General features: G+C 36.2%; 2 protein-coding genes across 4 annotated transcripts in view; one reads left to right on the top strand and one right to left on the bottom strand.

Moving 5' to 3' along the window:
- The window catches only part of Dtl (denticleless E3 ubiquitin protein ligase adapter), a 62660-nt gene extending 53783 nt beyond the window's left edge, over positions 1-8877 (bottom strand). For 2 of the 3 annotated variants that reach the window (XM_076831793.1, XM_076831792.1), the window contains exons 1-5: positions 8826-8877; positions 4291-4416; positions 3557-3655; positions 2525-2586; positions 2319-2439 (exon numbers count right to left, since the gene is read on the bottom strand). In XM_076831793.1, coding sequence (XP_076687908.1) covers positions 2319-2439; positions 2525-2586; positions 3557-3655; positions 4291-4416; positions 8826-8877 — 460 coding nt within the window. The remainder of the gene's footprint in view (positions 1-2318; positions 2440-2524; positions 2587-3556; positions 3656-4290; positions 4417-8825) is intronic. The other variant, XM_076831795.1, reaches the window with a different exon arrangement.
- A 350-nt stretch (positions 8878-9227) lies between these two features.
- Ints7 (integrator complex subunit 7) overlaps positions 9228-18186 on the top strand; it is a 70458-nt gene continuing 61499 nt past the window's right edge. The window contains exon 1 of the mRNA XM_076831547.1: positions 9228-9426. Within this exon, the coding sequence (XP_076687662.1) occupies positions 9333-9426 (94 nt within the window). The 5' untranslated portion in view covers positions 9228-9332. The remainder of the gene's footprint in view (positions 9427-18186) is intronic.

Here is an 18186-nt window from a genome sequence, read left to right on the forward strand (position 1 = left end):
AAAGGAAAAGAAGGCCAAATACCATATCCTGAGCCATGCCAACACTTCAAGACAGGTAAAAAAAGTGTAGCCCACAAAAGCAAAAATGAAGGAATCAACAAAAAGACAGGAGAACTAGAAGAGAATGCATCATAGATTCTGAAGAAGAAAATTATTTTAAAAAAAGTTTAGAAAAGGGCTGAAATGTTTCATGGCTTCTGACATAATTGTAAAAATGATTTCAGGAAGAGAGGTAGATGTGGAAAACAGATTATACCAAATTAGGATGAAGAAATTTGTCTTTCTAGTTTTTGTTTACTCTTAAGAAACTTAAGGGAGATGGATAACAGTTAAAAGAGAACACAGGGTTAAGATGTTTTGGAGTATAGATCATAGACATGGTTGAGTCTTTCCTAAGGAGAAACAGACAAAAGGGGGAGAACTTGAAGATACAAGAGCGATAGGGACAAATGTGAGAGCATAAGATCTTGTGGGAGATCAAAAATGTTTCTCAACCTTAGGTGTATACTAAAAATTCCTTAAGGAACTTTAAAAAAAATAGATACCTGGCCCACCTCCCAGAGTCCTATTAAAATGATTTTTTAAAAAAACCTCTGTAAGTAACATATGCAAGGTTAAAAACCAGTGGCCTAGGAGGAAGGATTGGTCTTGAACTGGAGAAAAAAGAGTAAGAAAAAAGGTACAAATAAAGTTAAGTTTGTAGAAAAGGAAACAGAAATAAGTTTAAAACTAATTTTAATTTTCTGCTAGAACTTCCAATATCCTCCCCTTTTGGTCACACAAAAAATTTACCTGTAAGTCTACTTTCCTGACTTTTATATGGCAAAATATTTGGGGAAGGCAAATTCCATTAGTATGCTTATACCTAATTAGGATTTGTATCTTACCCATAAAGGGATGAAAAAATTTTATCAATGGTCATTTCTATCATGCTACCCACTAAAAATAAGCAAACAAACAAAACAAAACCTCTACAAAAACAACAAAAAGCTAAGCATTTTTATGTATGAATTATTTTTGTGAGTTAAATAGAATTAGGCATTAATTTTACTAAGTTAGGAAATTAAGGCACAGGGAAATTAAAATAACTTTGCTGAAGAATTTTGAAATCAGATCTAAAATAAAACATAATATATGTTTACAAAAGTGTGGCCTATAGAAAGGAACATGGCTGAAAGACTGAGTGAGGCTACAAAATGTTATTTCACCAACCAAACCATGGGGCCTTGGGGGCAGTTTCCAGCTAGACTTATTTATACTAGAGCACCTATGGACTACTGGAAACATGATAAAAGTTTCTTAACTCAGTGCTTTTTCTACTAGACCATATTGGCATAGATTTATTCACATGCAGAGTTTTGAAAATTAAGTGAAAGGACTGAAAAATATAGTGTTCCCTTTTTCATTCCCCTTTATTTAGGTAAATTTTCATGATCTTAAAACATTTTTATAAACTTAAAGCGAACTCTGACACAGGAGTGCTGTAAATTAGAATACAGGTCAATTTAACTTTATGTAATAAAGTTGTGTTAACAAACCCATGCCATATATTTCCCTTTTAGAGTTCTAGTCTAAACCAGCTCTACAACTCAGTTAATATCCCTGAGTATTCAGGTAAATAAATGAAAATATTCCTTTTTAAAATAGTGTACTTTTTAATGATAAAGGACTATGATGTTTGTCTCTATAATTCTTAAGAAAGTCAAATTAACGCAGATACTTCTTTGAGGTAAATGTTTATTGGTCTGTTTGTAAAACATGTTAGTGAGGAACAAATTAAGAGAAAAAAAAAAACACAAAAAAAATCCTAGGGGAAAAAAATGTATTCAGATACCCCTGCTAAGTTTTTCCTCAGTTGCTAGAATCAATTGTGTGTAAATACTAGTTGAAAACATACTAGGAAATTGGGTCATTTAAACTAGTTGCATGGTAAATTTTTAGGTAGACAATCATGTCCAGTTTGTCAGAATTTTCACCCCATCTTCATACTTCATTTAAATTTTACAAGTAGAATTAATGAGCACCCAGTACCAAGTTTTGACACCAATGGACAAAGTTAAGCAGAGGTTTTTTTTTTTGACTGTTCATAAATTGTTACCTTATCTGTAAACTGAATTTCAAGGACAAGTTGGTGATAACAACCATAAGAATGGGCCTAGAACCAGCTTACTTTCATTAAGGTTTTCAGTCATATTAGAATAAAAATTACCTATGTTGATAAAGTAACAACTTTTATAAGGGCAAGATAGAAACCTTACAACTTCTTATTTCTCCATCACAAAGAAGGTTAAAGAGACAAAAGAATAAGTAAAATCTACCTTTCTCAAACTTGGAAAAGGCAACTGACTTGAGGCTGCATTGATGACCTTTGCATGTTCCAAGCAGCTCACCAGCTTTAACGTCCCAAAATTTGGCTGTTTGATCACCTGCTGCTGTAACCTTTCAAAAATTCACAGCACAATTTAACAAGGCAAACTTGACCAGAATTTCAAGAACAAATCCCAATAAAATCAAAGTCACTTACAAGCTTAAATTCACCAGGAACCCAGGCAAGGTCAAAGACAGCATTCCAGTGAGCCATCCATTCTAAGTAAAGAAAATGGTAAATATGAAATGTGTAGCCTGTGTTCTATGGTAGCCATATCAATAGTATTTTAAATATCTTAAAAACTACAGTGCAAAGATCAATCAGTACCCTATGGACCATGGGCCAAAGAAAACTCGTGGACTCAACATTTCACATTTCCTTCATTACCACACATCAGAATTAGAATCTGATGTCCAATTCCTTTCAAATGAGTCGACTAGAAATAGTCTCTAAATTGGAACCTTTCTGAAACATTTTCCAGGTCAAAAATCTTCACAATGTTCTCTGAAAAAGTTTAGTTTGACATTCAAGGTCTTGCATACTTTGGCCTCTATCTGTTGGAAAGTTTCTCTTACTGTTCTCCAAACCAAACTGGACCACCCACTATTTTCTTATTAGATCCTGGTCTTTCCCAACTCTAAGACTTTGCAAATGCTTTTTCTCCACCTGAAGTGCCCTCTTCCATTTCCACTGGTCTAAATATCACAGTTCAACCCAAATGCCCCATCCTTCATGAAACATTTTCCTAGCCTGCTTTTGTATTTCTATTATTCATAGTCTTTGTTTTATTTTAGTTATTTCAACACCAGACTTTCTGATTCCAGAGTATGAGCTTCTTATAGTTAGTAGAACTTTGCTTTATATATGGGAAATATTCAATATTTAAAGCATTGTTGAACCACATTAAGTGTAAAATAATTAAACTTAAAAAAAACTGTTTTTGACTTGAAGATATATTTTTTCTGAACTTTTGTAAAGGTCTTGCCATAGTTAACTGTTATTGTGAGTGATAGTCTATTGTTTACTTTTATCCTGGTCCATAAGCAGACATAATGAGAAGTGAATATACTGGGAATATAGTCCAATAGCAATTTACTTGAACCTTTATGAATTAGTCCAATAGCAATTTACTTGAAGTTTTATGAATTAAAAATAATGTTAAAACAAAAATTATAGACCGAGGCTTACCTTTGAAGCACTTCTTTTTACTAGTTTGTGATTCCGTGTTATATAATCTAACGAAGCCTTCCTCATTGGCAACTGCTAATATATGCTCCATGTTGGGAGCTAAATAAGAAATAGAGTGCATAAAGATTAACACAAAAAACAAGTGTGTATAAAGGTATTAAATGCCTCAAACCATCAAAATTACCTTTAGATAGTCTCTTACTTAAGAGAAGGGCTAAATCAAGAGAGGTAATAAACAAGACTAGAACTGACCAAAGTCAAATAAAGGCAATAAAATGATATACACCACCAGCAGACAGAGTCTATTAGTTTTAAATTTCCTTTTCACAACCTTTCACCTCTACTCTTACACTGAGAGTGGGAACAAGTACTCCTATTACTTTCATATATTCTCCAGTGAATCACAGAAAGATACATATTCAACTGATTAAAGAGGCATCTACTGGGTAAAACTGTTTTCACAGTTGCTGAACCTTTGCAATTCGTAAAAGTCCTATGCTTTAGAAGAAATATATAATTATGCTAATTACATAAGAGATTTATCATAAATAAGAATTTATGTAATTACGCTAATTATACATTTTTTCATAAATCAGAAGAAGATAGTTATTGGAAAATTATAACATCTACCTAACTTACTTTTCTTTGAAGGGGAACCATTACAATGTATTTTCCCTCTAGGCAGGAAATATATTATTTCTGTCCAAGCTTAGCCTAGACAGTAATTCTCTTACCAGAAGAGAAGGTGCATCCAAAAGGAGGAACTGGGACCCCTGTTTCTCCATAAGAAGTGTGTTCATCATGACAGCTGCATTGATAACCAGTTAGAAGGGACTGTAAAGGGTAGTGTGAAGACCAGCCTAAAACAAGAAAATTCCTTATAGAACTTCAATATAACATCACATTTTACACTTTTAACAAATGCAGAGGTAAATGTTATTCTTAAAGAGTCTTATATATTTAACATATCTCCATTCACTACGTTTGGTCCCCTAGAATACTTAGTTTTAAGATATCCTCAGAAGTCAAAGTGCACTCCCAATTTCTGGTGAGGTATAGCTTTGGGCTTATCATCTTTAATGGTACATTAAGATTAGAAGGAACAACTGCCCTTTGTACATTAAAAAGTTCTTGTACCCTTTCCCAACAGAGACAACCATAAAAACATTACCATTAAAACAGCTAATTCCCTTCCACAAAAATTTTATTGTTTTTGAAGCCTCCAAATCAACATTACTATAAATTCTCAAGTTACCTAGCAACCAACACATATCTATATATCTACAGATACATGTGAGTTCAAAAAGTTAAATGAAATAATGTGTTGGTGTGCCTATTAGTGTCAGTAACATTCACTTACTAAGTAATTTTACTTCCTTTTTCCTTATAGTGCTTGAAATTCCAGGATTCTAAAATATTAACAGCAATAAGTCATAATATCTTCAAGAATATAATAGCAATTTTAAAGGAAAGCATTATGTATCTACCCTTAGAAGATATTCAATTATCCCTGGCTAGTAGTAAGATTAGAAAAGCCTTTAGAGAAGATCTTGAAAGATGAGTAAATTTTCATTATATTTAGAACAAAGAGAGCAAGAAATTCAGGGTAGAGGGAAAGTTATTCTGCTGGTCAGAGATCTAATAAACACCATAATCCTAAATAGTAATAAGCTATCTTGTTTTTATAATATTAACATGTATGTCAATATGTGTTTTTAAATACATACAGGTTGAATATCCCTTTTTTAAAAGGCTTGGGACCAAGAATGTCTCAGATTTCAGAGATTTTTCAGATTTGGGGATATTTGAATAGATTTTGCCAGTTGAGCTCCCCTTATCTGAAAATCAGAAATCTGACACTACTTGAGCATCATATTTCTATGCAAAAACTTTCAAATTTTAGTGCATTTCAGAGTTCAGATTTTTGGATTAAGGATGCTCAACTTGTGAAAGAAACATTCATCCAATAAATAATTAATGAAAATGAATTGTTAATTAAGCATCTGAAGAAACAATGAGTTCACAATTTCTTGAGAGCTGTCTGATTAATTAACAAGTTCACATTTTAGGCTACTTTCAATTCTTACTTTTCATCAAAAGTACTGTTTTAGAAGATATTTTAGCCTGACAGAACTCAGACAAATCTAGATTTTCACGGCGATGTCTGAAACAATTAGTAGAAAGGAGGCAAAGAAATTTAATCCAATTATTCCTAGGGACATTTCCTTAATATTTCAAAATGAGGTGTCACTGTAAACAGGTTGTTAAAGACTACTAAAAGAAGAATACAATAATCATGTATGTTGAGCTCATAAATATCCGACAGAATAAATTTAAAAACAAAAGCCTCTGTTCTCAGAATATATAAATCTAAACGTGATGTAGGACTTAAAAATTGTCTAATAAATGCAATACAAAAATTCAATAGGGAATCTTGAACAATTAGATAGAACTGAAGACAATACATTTGGAAAATTTTATTTTTTACAAGCATTCATTGACTCCTTAATTTTGACTCATTGCCTTCAACTAATATTCAAATAGATGAATAGTCTAGAGTGACTAGGGGCGGGGCGGGGGTGGGGGGTAGTTCCCATCTACTCCTTTTCTTTAATTCCTTTCAACACACACTTCATTTTTTTTTTTTTTTGAGCTACCTTAAATTACTTCTGGATCTTTATTGTGCTATGAATATGAACCTGTAATGCCCCACAACACTCATTTGGAAAACCCTATTATTTCCTCAAAGTACAAATTAGGGCCTTTAGATCACATGCAGATTTCCCAAAAAGTATACAAGGACATGAGAATAATAACTATTTATCAAAATTTGTTATTTACATTGCTTCTATCAATTGCATGCTATCAACTATGATGACAATGCAGTCCAAGAGAAATTTTTAGCAGTTGGAATCCCATGAGCACAGAAAACAGCAATTTAAATACATTTTTTGACACATAAGGAGATCAGTAAAAACTTTTCAAGCATACAATTAAATTATATCAGGATAAATTCTGTGGGAGAAATAAAATGAAAATAAACTCAAGAGGAAAAAGTAACTTTGCAGAATGTCTAAAGTTTGTTCATATTTCTTAAAAATAGATATGACTGTCAAATCACTTTAGTATTTAATTCTATTATACAATTAAAACAGTGATATAGGATTTTTACTTTAAGTTGTTAATGTTCATATTCTAGCCAGAAATTATAATATTTATAAGTGTTTAAACTGATAACAGAAACTTTTAGATACCAATTTTAAAATATCCAGAAGTAGTCATATTTCCATTTTATAAAGATCACTAGTAGCAATGTAAAGAATAAACGAAGAGAAGAAAACTAAGAGGTTTCAGGGGACTTGCTTTATAGTTCAGACAAGGTTACTAGGGTTCAGTCAGGAAATGAAATTGTAGAGCAGACCCAGTATATGATAAAGAGGCAGAAACAGTGGGAATGCAGAGAATATGTTGGATTCAAGATATTTTGAAGGAAAATTTTCAATATTTAATAGTGAGGGAGATGGGGGTCTTTAAGTGACTCTCAGGTTTCTGGCTAGGAATACTGGTTTAAAATAATGGGGCCGCTCCACAAAACAAAAAATATAGTAGGTTTAGGGAAAAAGTGATCATTTTGGGGGTATTTGAATTTGAGATGTGATCATTTTGGGGGTATTTGAATTTGAAATATCTGCGAGACTGACCAACTTGGTGAAGATGAATCTACATAATTTTTATAGAAATAACTGTACAATATAGGAAATAAAAGGTTGTAGGCAGTAGAGGAAGAAGCCCCATTTATGACTATAATCATACATGGGAGTAGAGAGAAGGGAAAAGGGTGGCATGCCAACCCAGAAGGGAAATGGAGACAGTTGTGCAGATTTCAGTGAGTAATATATAATAATAAATGTCAGTGCCTACTGAATAACAATGAATATTTGTGAAGAGGAAAAAAGTAGACAGATTGCAGAATTAGGAGAAAATGTGTTACAAAACAGGCCGAATAGCTTTCCCAGGTTACACAAATAGTATTAAAATAGAACAGAAATTAAAAAATCAGGCAGTTTAACTTCAAAGACAGTTAATCAATGTGTTGAGGACCACATGGCACAGAGGACTGCAGAGGACGGAAATTATTTAAGCAAGGTCCTAGAAGAGACAGAAAGAGAAGCATTTCGAGCGGAATTACAAAGATCATCTAAGAGGGAATTACAAAAGGATGGTAAAAAGTTTTAGATTGGAAGGACGAAGTTGAAAGTCTGTACAGTCTGTTTCAACATCCTTTTCCTAGACCTAAATCCTTAAGTATAAATGTTCCCTTCCAAGATTCTTTTCTTTTAGCTTTCCACGTGGCTTTAAGGGGGAAGGAGGACCTCTGGATAGACATGATCTTTAAATGAGTGAGATTTCATTTCTGTCCAAAGGTGGTCAGTATAGACACAACACCCTTATGGGAAAGGTTCGGGTTGGTGACACTTTTCCAAACCTAGGCTCAAATCTCTTTTTGTCTGCGTTCTAACATATTAGCCCAAAGAACTGTGGAAAGTCAAGCTGGATTTCCACCCACGAACACGAGAATGCGTCTAACTTATACCGGGAACGGAGAACCCCAAAGTATGTCGATCCCGTGTTTGGATCTTAGCTCTGGCATTGAAAATCCAAGAACAGAGTTTATCTCTGGGGGACGGGGTGAGGGGGCATCTTTCACGTTACGGTTTAGAACGTTCGTGAACCAGGTAGTAATGGTGGGAGAACGAGAGTTCGCCCCTGCTGGAAGCAGATGTCCTGCCCTCCCTGCCTGACGGAGTTCCCTAACAGCGGATCATGGACGCTGGTGGGGTAACTGCAAATAGTTGGGATCGCTCAGGTTCTACCACAAACAAACGAAAGTGAGGCGACGATCGCCCATGGTGGCCGAGAGAACGTCCCCCTCCCCCGAAACACACACACACACACACACAGATGCATGCGTTTTCTAGTTAACGCGCGATATTGACGTAAGCAGCGAGGGGCCTCGGAGCCCAGCTAATTCAACGTCCTTCCTCCCTTCGGCCTACGTTACGATCCAAAAAAGCCCGATCTCGATTAAAAGTGTCGAGAGGGAAACAAAGTACAACTTTCTTCGGTATTTCTCCCTCACCTAATTCACTTTGGCCCTGGAGAAGTTGGAGCCTGGGAAACTAAACTGGAGTCGGCCCAGATCGAGGTGGAGTGTTTTGGGGGCGGTGAATCCCGCCAGCAAAGAGCAGCGGTTAAGACCGTTACTCACCATATCTTAGGACGCCAAGCTGGGGCTGGCGGAGCACCGAATTGAAGAGCATCTGGACCTGAAGAACGACTCGGCTGAGGAAAAAGCCGTGAAAAATGCCCTCGAGTTCACTAGGAGTCGCAGCTTGCGCCCCTCACACCACCACCCGTTATAGCCTCCAACTCCCGCCACTGTAAGCCCCGGCCGCCAAACTCCGCGCCAAACTGACGTCACGCTCTCTGATTGGCTCCCGCCGCAGCGTCGGGGCGCCTCAGAGTCACTTCCCCCTTCGAATCCCCGCCTCCTTTTCTCTCAGCCGCGGGAACCCAGAGTTCAGGAGCTCCCTGAGCGCCTGCGCGGGGGGCCCGCAGAGGCGCCGGCGAACCGCGGGGTGACCAGGGCGCATGCGTAACACGGCTTGACAGAGCGCGGAGGAAAAATCCGCGAGAAGGCGGCGGGAGAAGATGGCGGTGCTGGGGCAGAGTTTGCAATCTTTCTGACTAGGCTATTCGAGTAACTATTCGGGTCATGGCGTCAAACTCAACTAAGTCTTTTCTGGCAGATGCTGGATATGGCGAACAGGAATTGGATGCTAACTCTGCTCTTATGGAATTGGACAAAGGTATTCGAAAGAGCGGGCTGCTCGGGGGAAGTGGCGCCACCCTGTGGTGGTAGCTTCCGGAGAGGCAGGGAACGCGCATGCGCAGTGGTTTGCTGGGCGGGGCGCGCTAGTGATTTTGCAGGGGCGAGGATTTCTGCTGCTTCGGGAGATTGCGGGAAGATTGCGGGACTGGCCTTGCACCATCTAAACAAGTAGGGAACTGTGGTGAAGGGCCTTTTTTGACCACTTGAGGGCGCAGTCCCCCGATTTTCCAAACACTGAAAGTGGCTGGTTTCTAAAAACACTAAATTAAAATTGTGAAATTATTTTTTCGTACGTTTAGTTGAGGCTAGGTCTTCATCGAGAGTGCTGAACAATTTTGCACCGACTTTATAGTGATTTATTTTCCATAAATGTAAGCTTTGGATTACAATACAGGTACCATTAGTGCCAAGACCAATCAAAAAGCTTGGCCCTTGCACGTTTCATTACAGACAAGTTCCACGAGTTCACTTTCCTTACAGGGAGGGGCTTGGTGTAGTAGAAGGAGCTTTGGGTTACTACTGAGCTGAATTCCAGTTCTGCTAATTTTGTGATCAGGGACAAGTCACCCAGTTTTACCTAGTCTCCGTTTATCATCAGCAAAGCGGGTGCAGTACTACTGAACTGGCAAGAATGATTAAATGATAAAATGGTATGCAAAAGATGCACTTATTAAATGTTACAGACATGCCTTCCTTTTTAGATATGGGTATGGAAGCAAGGATGGTAGATATTTATCACTAAAGAATCAAGCATGAATATGAAACCCTTGTTTCAGTGAAGTACATTTTTATTTACTGGTATACACTTAATTCTTAATTACCTATTGCCAGTTTTTAGTGAATTGGACTAGATCTGTCATTAAGTCCACTTATTTTTGTGTGTGTGGTGCTGGGGCTTGAACCCAGAGCCTTGTACATGCAAGACAAGCACTCTACCAACTGAGCTATATAATCCAACTCCATTAAGTTCGCTTTGAGCCACATAGTTCTTTGACTTGGGCTTGCCTATTGAATTTTCATGGACTTTTTTGTTTTAACCTGTTAACATTTCTAGAGGATTAATCTAGGTAGGAGTTTCTCAGACTTTTTAAAAAGCTTTTCACCTCCTTTTGATTACCATAAAAATCTCACAATACCCCACTGGGATATTCCTTTAGCAGTCACAATGTTTTTACTACATCCCCGTCCATCAAAAGATGTTGAGCTTTTCTTTTATCATCAAACCTATAGGGTTTTTTCCTCCTGAAATATAAAGTTTTACTAAACATGTTTTTAAAATATTAAATCATCTTTTCTTCCCCCAAAAACCTTTTTGTCACTCTGGTCTAGCCAGGATTGTCCATGCTAATTAATAGGAGAGTGATTGTCAAATAGAAATCAGAATGAAGCACTGAAAAAAAGAGAAATTGAGAATTGTTTAATTCCAATAAGTTTGCAGTTGTAATAATAATAATAAAAGGTCTTAGTACAACTTTTTCTTAAAGAAAAGTCGATAGGAAGTATTTCTATCTGTGAACCAGCCTAGGTGTCTATCAGCGGATGAATGGATAAAGAAAATGTGGTATTTATAAACAATGGAGTTTTATTCATCCATAAAGAAAAATGAAATTATGTCATTTGCAGGCAAATGGATGGAACTTGAGAACATTACATTAAGCAAAATAAGCTACACTAAAATGTCAAGGGTCAGTTTTTCTTCTCTCATACGTAGAAGCTCAAGAGAAAAAAGGAAGAAAATGGTGGAGGGGGGTATCATGTGAAAATCAAAGGGAACTCTGCAGAGGGAAAGGGAAAATACTGGGGAATGGTATTGGCCAAATTATTCTATGTGTGTGTGTGAATGAATATGTAACAACAAATTCTACCATTATGTACAACTATAATACACCAATAAAAATATGGAAAAAAAAGAAATACTTCATATCTGTAAGGTTTAAATGGATGGTTATTGAGTATTGAACTTCAAACCAGGCAGTGCTAGACAAAGAGTAAGTGATCATGTTCAATCCTCCCAGCAATGCCCTGGATAAGTATTTCATAGATGAGTTTCAAATTCAGAAAGATAATTTGTATAAGACAAAAACCAAAACTCTTGTTCTTTTTCACATTACTGTACCTTTTAAATTAGATTATAGAAATAACCAGTTTAATCAGAATATTTATAATTTAGTATTTTAAATACTGAGTCATTTCATCCTTTACCTGTTAAAGAGTGTTTCCCCTACCCTTACACACATACCATTGGGCTTTATGCTAGGGATATAGCAGTTAATAAAACAAATCAAAACAAATAAATCCTAACTTCATATAGCTTATGTTCTAGATTGAGGAACATAAGGATATATTATGACAGATAGTAGGACATATTATAAAGGAAAATGAAAAAAGTGAAAGAAAACTAGTATGGGGTTGGAGTTGTTTTCCTATTTTATAAAGGGTAATGAAGAAAGGATTTACTGACCAACTGGAGGAATAAGTGCTAAGGCTATGAGGCAGAAGCCTTCTTTGCATGCTATAGCATAGGGATAGACGGGTGGAAAGAACCAGAGGCTGGTTCAGTTCATGTAAGGCAATGCAAACCATTGAAGACTAGTTTAAATTTTGAGTGAGGAAACTGGAAAATTTTCAGCAGTTGTATAGCATAATCTGACTTAGCTTTGCAAAGGATCCGTATGGCTACGGTGTTGAGAATAAACCAAAGGGAGAGCCATGGACAGAAGTTGGGAGACAGTTGAGGAGGCATTTGTAATAATCCAAGGAAAAGAAAATAGTGACTTGGATCAGTATGGTCACAGTAAATTGTGTGGAGTGCTGAGATTCTGGATATATTTTGAGGCTCAAGCCAACAAGATTAGTTAATGGATTGTGTGAGGATTTAAGAATGAGTAGCCAAGAAGAGGCATTTGATCTGAGCTCTTAGAAGGATGGTTGGCATAGAGAGTAAAAATCATCAGTTTGGATCATGCTAAATTTGAGATGTTGCTTAAAAACATCCAAGTAGAAATATTGATAAGAGTTAGGTATATGACAGGACTCTTGAACTCCATTTTAAAGAAATATTTTGTGGCACTGGTGTACTTAGAAACAAACTTGAGAAATGCTGCTAATGAAGACCTATTATAGGCTGGATGTGGTGGTGCATGCCTGTAATCCCAGCTACTCAGGAGGCAGAGACAAGAATCACAAGTTCAAGGCCAGCCAACACTGTCTCCAAATAAAAATAAAAGGCCTGGGGATGTAGCTCAGTGATAGAGTGCTTGTACATGCTTGATGTCCCAGTCCCTAGTGCTGCAAAAAAGGAAGGAAGCAAGCAAGCAAGCTTGTTGCATATTTATAACCTGTGGCACTTTGTTGTGAGCCTTTTGAGCAAGGATAACAGTAAGCAAGTTGTTTCTGATTCCATAGGGATGAATGGATGTTATTTTGAAGATGACTCAATTTATTCAAGGTGTAGTGGTAAGATTGGAAAAGAATCATTCATATGATAGCCATTTATTCATTCAAAAAGTATTTACTGTTCACCTGCATTGGTCTGAGCAGTACACTTAGACTCGGGGCCATGTTAGTGGACAGGACTGCTTTAAGGAGTTTACATTCAAATGTGAAAAGAGAGAGGGCTACATTAAACATTGCCTCTTTAAATAGGACAAGAAATTGGAATTTGATACCAAGTGCACTGGGAAGATACCGAAAGATAAAAGTGACAGGCATACTTACCAAGCTTCTGTGATTATGATACTTGTATCATAATCAAATGCAACTTACATTTTTTGACACATTTCATGATATAGAAAAATCATACTACACGTAAGGGATTATAAAGGATGCATCTCACATATATTAACTAATGTAATTTTTTCCACTAATGTAACTTCTTTAATCACTCTAAGCATTTTTAGATCAGCTGATGGGAAGTTGTCCTGATGATTTTAGAACATTACGCAAGATCGCTTCCACCCTGGGGGAAGAGGAGTCACTTTCTTTTTTTTTTTTTTTTTGGTACTGGGGATTGAACCAGTGCTAAGGTTAAGTGGTACTTAACCACTGAGCCACATCCCCAGCCACTACCACCTTTAAAATTTCTTTTTTATTTTGAGACATGGCCTTTGTTAAGTTGCTTAGTGCCTCACTAAGTTGTTGAGGCTGACTTTGAACTTGAGATCCTCCTGGCTCAGCCCCCTGAGCCTCTGAGATTACAGGTGTGCACCACTGTACCCAGTGAGGAGTCACTGTTAAACGACATCACTCCGACTGGGTGAGGTAAAAGCAATAGGGAGAAGGTAGTGAGTCTCATTCCTTTTCTTGAAGCTGGTGCATAGAGGGTGGAGTACTGTGAGGTGCTGGTGAATTTAAAGCTGTGTGAAAAGTGTGGTGCTCTGCTTAATGAAAAATTTAATTATGAGACAAGAGAAATGATATGAATTATGACAACTATCTGTACTCTCTTGATTTCCCCCTTAGATGCCATCACCTCACCCATGTTCCAAAACATCTGAACTCTCGATGTGAAAAAGACCATAGATTGCTGTGATACTGTTCATATCGGCACAGATGTAATTAGGGGTATGGTGAACAATGAGACCTTTCTGTACTTTTCTCCATAACCCCTCCAAAGAGAATGGCCAGGTTTGTCGGGTTTGTACCAGGTGGCTAATTCCATACCATAACTAATCTAGTCAGGAGTGGACATGTCACTCAAATTTTTTCTTTTGAGATCTCTATAACCAGACTAAACTTAGTCTGTCAGTATAGGTAAGTGGACCTATAAAATCATGTAGAATTGAGTGCAGACTCTTAGCAACTCAAAGCTGCATAAAAACCAGCATTAGGAAATACAAATTCTAAAACCTGGTTGGTGCTTCCTTGAATGAGCTCTGAACTAATCAGAAACCCAAGGCCTTTCTTTAGTTCTTACTAAATCTCATAGACTTACTTTTATGTACGTCTAACATCTGCTATCTTATAGCTGACAAAGTGAGTTTTTATTTTTTTTATTTTTTTAATTTTATCAAAGTGAGTTTTTAAATATTTAAATATTAATAAACTAAAATTAGTTTATTAGGATTCTAAATCACTATTATGTGCTTACTACACTAAATCTCACCATGTACACATAAAAATTTCTGAAAATTTTGGAAAAGAATGCTTATTTTTAATGCATCATTAGTTGAATTGACATTATTCCATTTGTATCTGCTTTTTAAATATAAATTAAGGCTTTGCTATTATCAGTTTATTAAGCTGTGAATTGTCAGGTTATCTTAAATGTGTGGTGCATACTTGTGTTTGTATGTCTGCTTCCTTCCCAACACAAACACCTTTTTTTTTTTTTTTTTTTTTTCAATGACTAGATATTAAGATGGTTCATTTTGAATCATGGCCATCATCATCATCATCTCTTAGCTAAAGCAAATGTATATGATAGATCTTCCTGAAATATTCTTTATTGGTAATGATTCATTAGTGGTACTCTGCAGTAAATGTTAGTCATGTTAGTGGTTGCTTAGCATCTTTTGATCATTTCTGTGTTTGAGGAATGTCCCACATCATGAGCCCTGTCTCATCAAGGTGTAAGTGAAACTGTCTTCCTGCTTGATCATTGAAAGAGTGCAGTGTCTGGCCTAGCCTCTGCCAATTGAACACACCTCCTTCAATCTCTAATTTAGGAGTTATGCAAGAAGAGTTGAAGAGCATACTCACAGGTCCTTGTCCTGACAGCAAGAGTGGCTTCAGTATTCTTAGTGTACAATAGTTGCACTAATGTCTATGATATTCCTAGGTGGTATTGTATCATCTGGTGTTTCCTAGCAATGCTGGGTGTCCTCATCTAATCAATTTGGCAGTGTGGTATTAATGTTCTTAGAAATTTAGCCTTAAATTTTTGTTTATTAGTCTTGTAATAAACCCATTTTCTACTTATCAGCCAGTTAGCTTCTGTGCAGCTTGCAACTAAGAGCTACAAATACATGCTATCTAGAAATTTTTGCTGTTTTGAAACTTGATCAGAACTTTAAGATTACCATAATTTGTTATTTTTCCACAATTTCCTGGAATTTGTCATCCTTCAGAATTTTGCCACTCTGAAATCACTAATTCAAATGTTTTATTCTTTAATTTTAATCTGTCTTTCTACTTGCTTGCTAGAGATGGGTTTTAGCATAATGGTTTAGGACCATAAGCTCTGGAAGCAGACTACCGGGATTTGAATCTTAGCCATTTGTTAGCTCTTTTTTAGGAAAGATGTTTGCTTTTTTCTTCATCTTGAAAATGGGGAAGATAATAGTGCCTAGCTTCTGTGATTATATGAGACGTTATTACTTGTAAAGTACTTTAGTAGAGCATCTGATACAGAATAAGCACTTAGGATACATCATCATCATTATGATTAATTGCTTTGTTGTTGTTGTTGTTGTTGTTGTTGTTTTGTTTTCCCCAGTACTAGGGATTAAACCCAGGGCTTCACACATGCTAGGCAAGCACTCTACCACTGAGCTACACCCCCAGCCCTTTTTAATTTTACCTTGAGACAGGGTCTCACTAAATTGTCCAGGCTAGCCTTGAACTTGTAATCCTCTTGTCTCAGCCTCCCAAGTAGCTGGTATTACAGGCAGATGCCACTATGCCCTGCTTTAACTGCTATTTTGACCATTATCTATTTTCCTTCAGACCTCAGTATATTACCTTTCTACTTTCCCTATACCTGTTTTCACCTTTTTACCCAGCATATATTTTGTAGTCTCTGATTAGCTACATTAACTTCCTTACCAGTACTGTAAATTTTTACCCAAGGTTCCATTTTACTCATGCGTGTCCAAAACCAGCCAAAAAAATAAGCTGGACAAAGTCGTATATAGGGTATATGGCTACCATCATAAATGATGTCAAACCCAAACTGACCTTCAGCACAGATCTATAATTCTACTGTTTCTTTGGTCAGTGATATTTCGGGTGGCTTAATTTTTTTTTTAAAAGCCAGAAATTCGTAGTTTTGTGTGAAATTTCATATTTAAAACTGCTTGCTTATTCATTCACCAGTTGATGAACATTTGGATTGTTTCCAGTTTAGGGTTATTACGAATAAAGCTGCTGTGTATATTTGTATACAGATCTTTTTGTGGGCATGTTTTCATTTTACGTGGTAAATATCTAGTAGGATTGCTGAGGGTATAGTAAGCGTATGTTTACCTTTATTTAGAAAGGAGCAGAATGTTTTCCTTTTTTTTATTGGTACATTGTAGTTGTAAATAACAGTAGGCTTTGTTGTTATATATTTATATATGACACTATAATTTGGCCAGTATCATTCCTAGTGTTTATCCTTTTTCTTTCTCCTTCCCCTTGTTTCCTCTACTGATCTCCCTTCAATTTTCATGAGATCCTTCCCCCACCAACTTTCTTTTCTTTTTGTCTCTGTAGCTTTCACATATGAAAAAAACATAACGATCATTGGCTTTCCAAGTTTGACTTATTTCACTTAACATAATCTTCTCAAGTTCCATTCATTTTCCTGCAAATACCATAATTTCACTTTTCTTTATGGCAAAGTAAAACTCTATTGTATATATATACCATTTTTTTTCTGTATTTATTCATCCATTGATGGATACCTAGACTGGTTCTGTAGCTTGACTATTGTGAATTGTGCTACTGTAAACATAGGTATCCATGTATCACTATAGTATGCTGACTCTAATTCTTTAGGATAAATGTTGAGGAGTGATATAGCTGGATCAAATGGAAGTTCCATTCGTAGTCTTTTTTTTGGTGGGGAGGGTACCAGGGATTGAACTCAGGGACACTTGACCACTGAACCATATCCCAGCTCTATTTTTTGTTTAGAGACAGGGTCTCACTTGCTTACCACCTCACTTTTGCTGAGGGTAACTTTGAACTCATGATCTTCCCACCTCAGCCTCCCAAGCCGGTGAGATTACAGGTATGCACCACTGCACCTGGCCCCATTCTTAGTCTTTTGAGGAACTTCCATACTGATTTCTTTAGTACAGTCCCCGCAATGGTTAAAAGTATTTCTTTTTTTCCACATCCTCTCCAGCATTTATTATTGTTTGTATTCTTCATGGCTGCCATTCTAACTGGAGTGAGATGAAATCTCAGTGTAGTTGCAATTTGTGTTTCCCTAATTGCTAATGACATTGAGTATTTTTTCATATATTTGCTGAGGGCCAGATTGTTTTCCAAAGAACTATATAGTTCTGCATTGCCATCAGCAATGTTTAAGAGTTACAATTGTTCCATATCCTCATTAGCATTTGGTATTGTCGTGTTTTTTATTTTATTTTATTTTTTGCCAGTCCAGTAAGTGCAGGGTGATATCTTGCTGTAGTTTTAAAGTTTCATTTCCTTGATGACTAGTACTGTTGAGCATCTGTTCATGTGTTTTATATTTGTCATCCATATTTCCTTCTTAATGGAATTTCTCCTCAAATCTTGCTCATTTAAAAATTGGGTTGTCTTTTTATTGAGTTATAACAACTATGAATGAAGTCCTTTATCAGATAACTTTATCAAATTAATTGTTTTGTAAATATTTTCTTCCAGTTTATGGCTTGTATTTTTCTTTTTTTTCTAGTATCTTTTGAAGAACAGAAATTTTAATTTCAGTGGAATTCAGCTACTACTTTTTAATTTTATGGATCATGCTTTTTTTTAATCTAAGAATTCTTTGCCTAACACAAGCTTGCGAAAATTTTCCCCCATTTTCTTCTACAATTTATAA

This window comes from Callospermophilus lateralis, chromosome 13 (assembly GCF_048772815.1).
Source record: "Callospermophilus lateralis isolate mCalLat2 chromosome 13, mCalLat2.hap1, whole genome shotgun sequence".
Taxonomy (NCBI): domain Eukaryota; kingdom Metazoa; phylum Chordata; class Mammalia; order Rodentia; family Sciuridae; genus Callospermophilus; species Callospermophilus lateralis.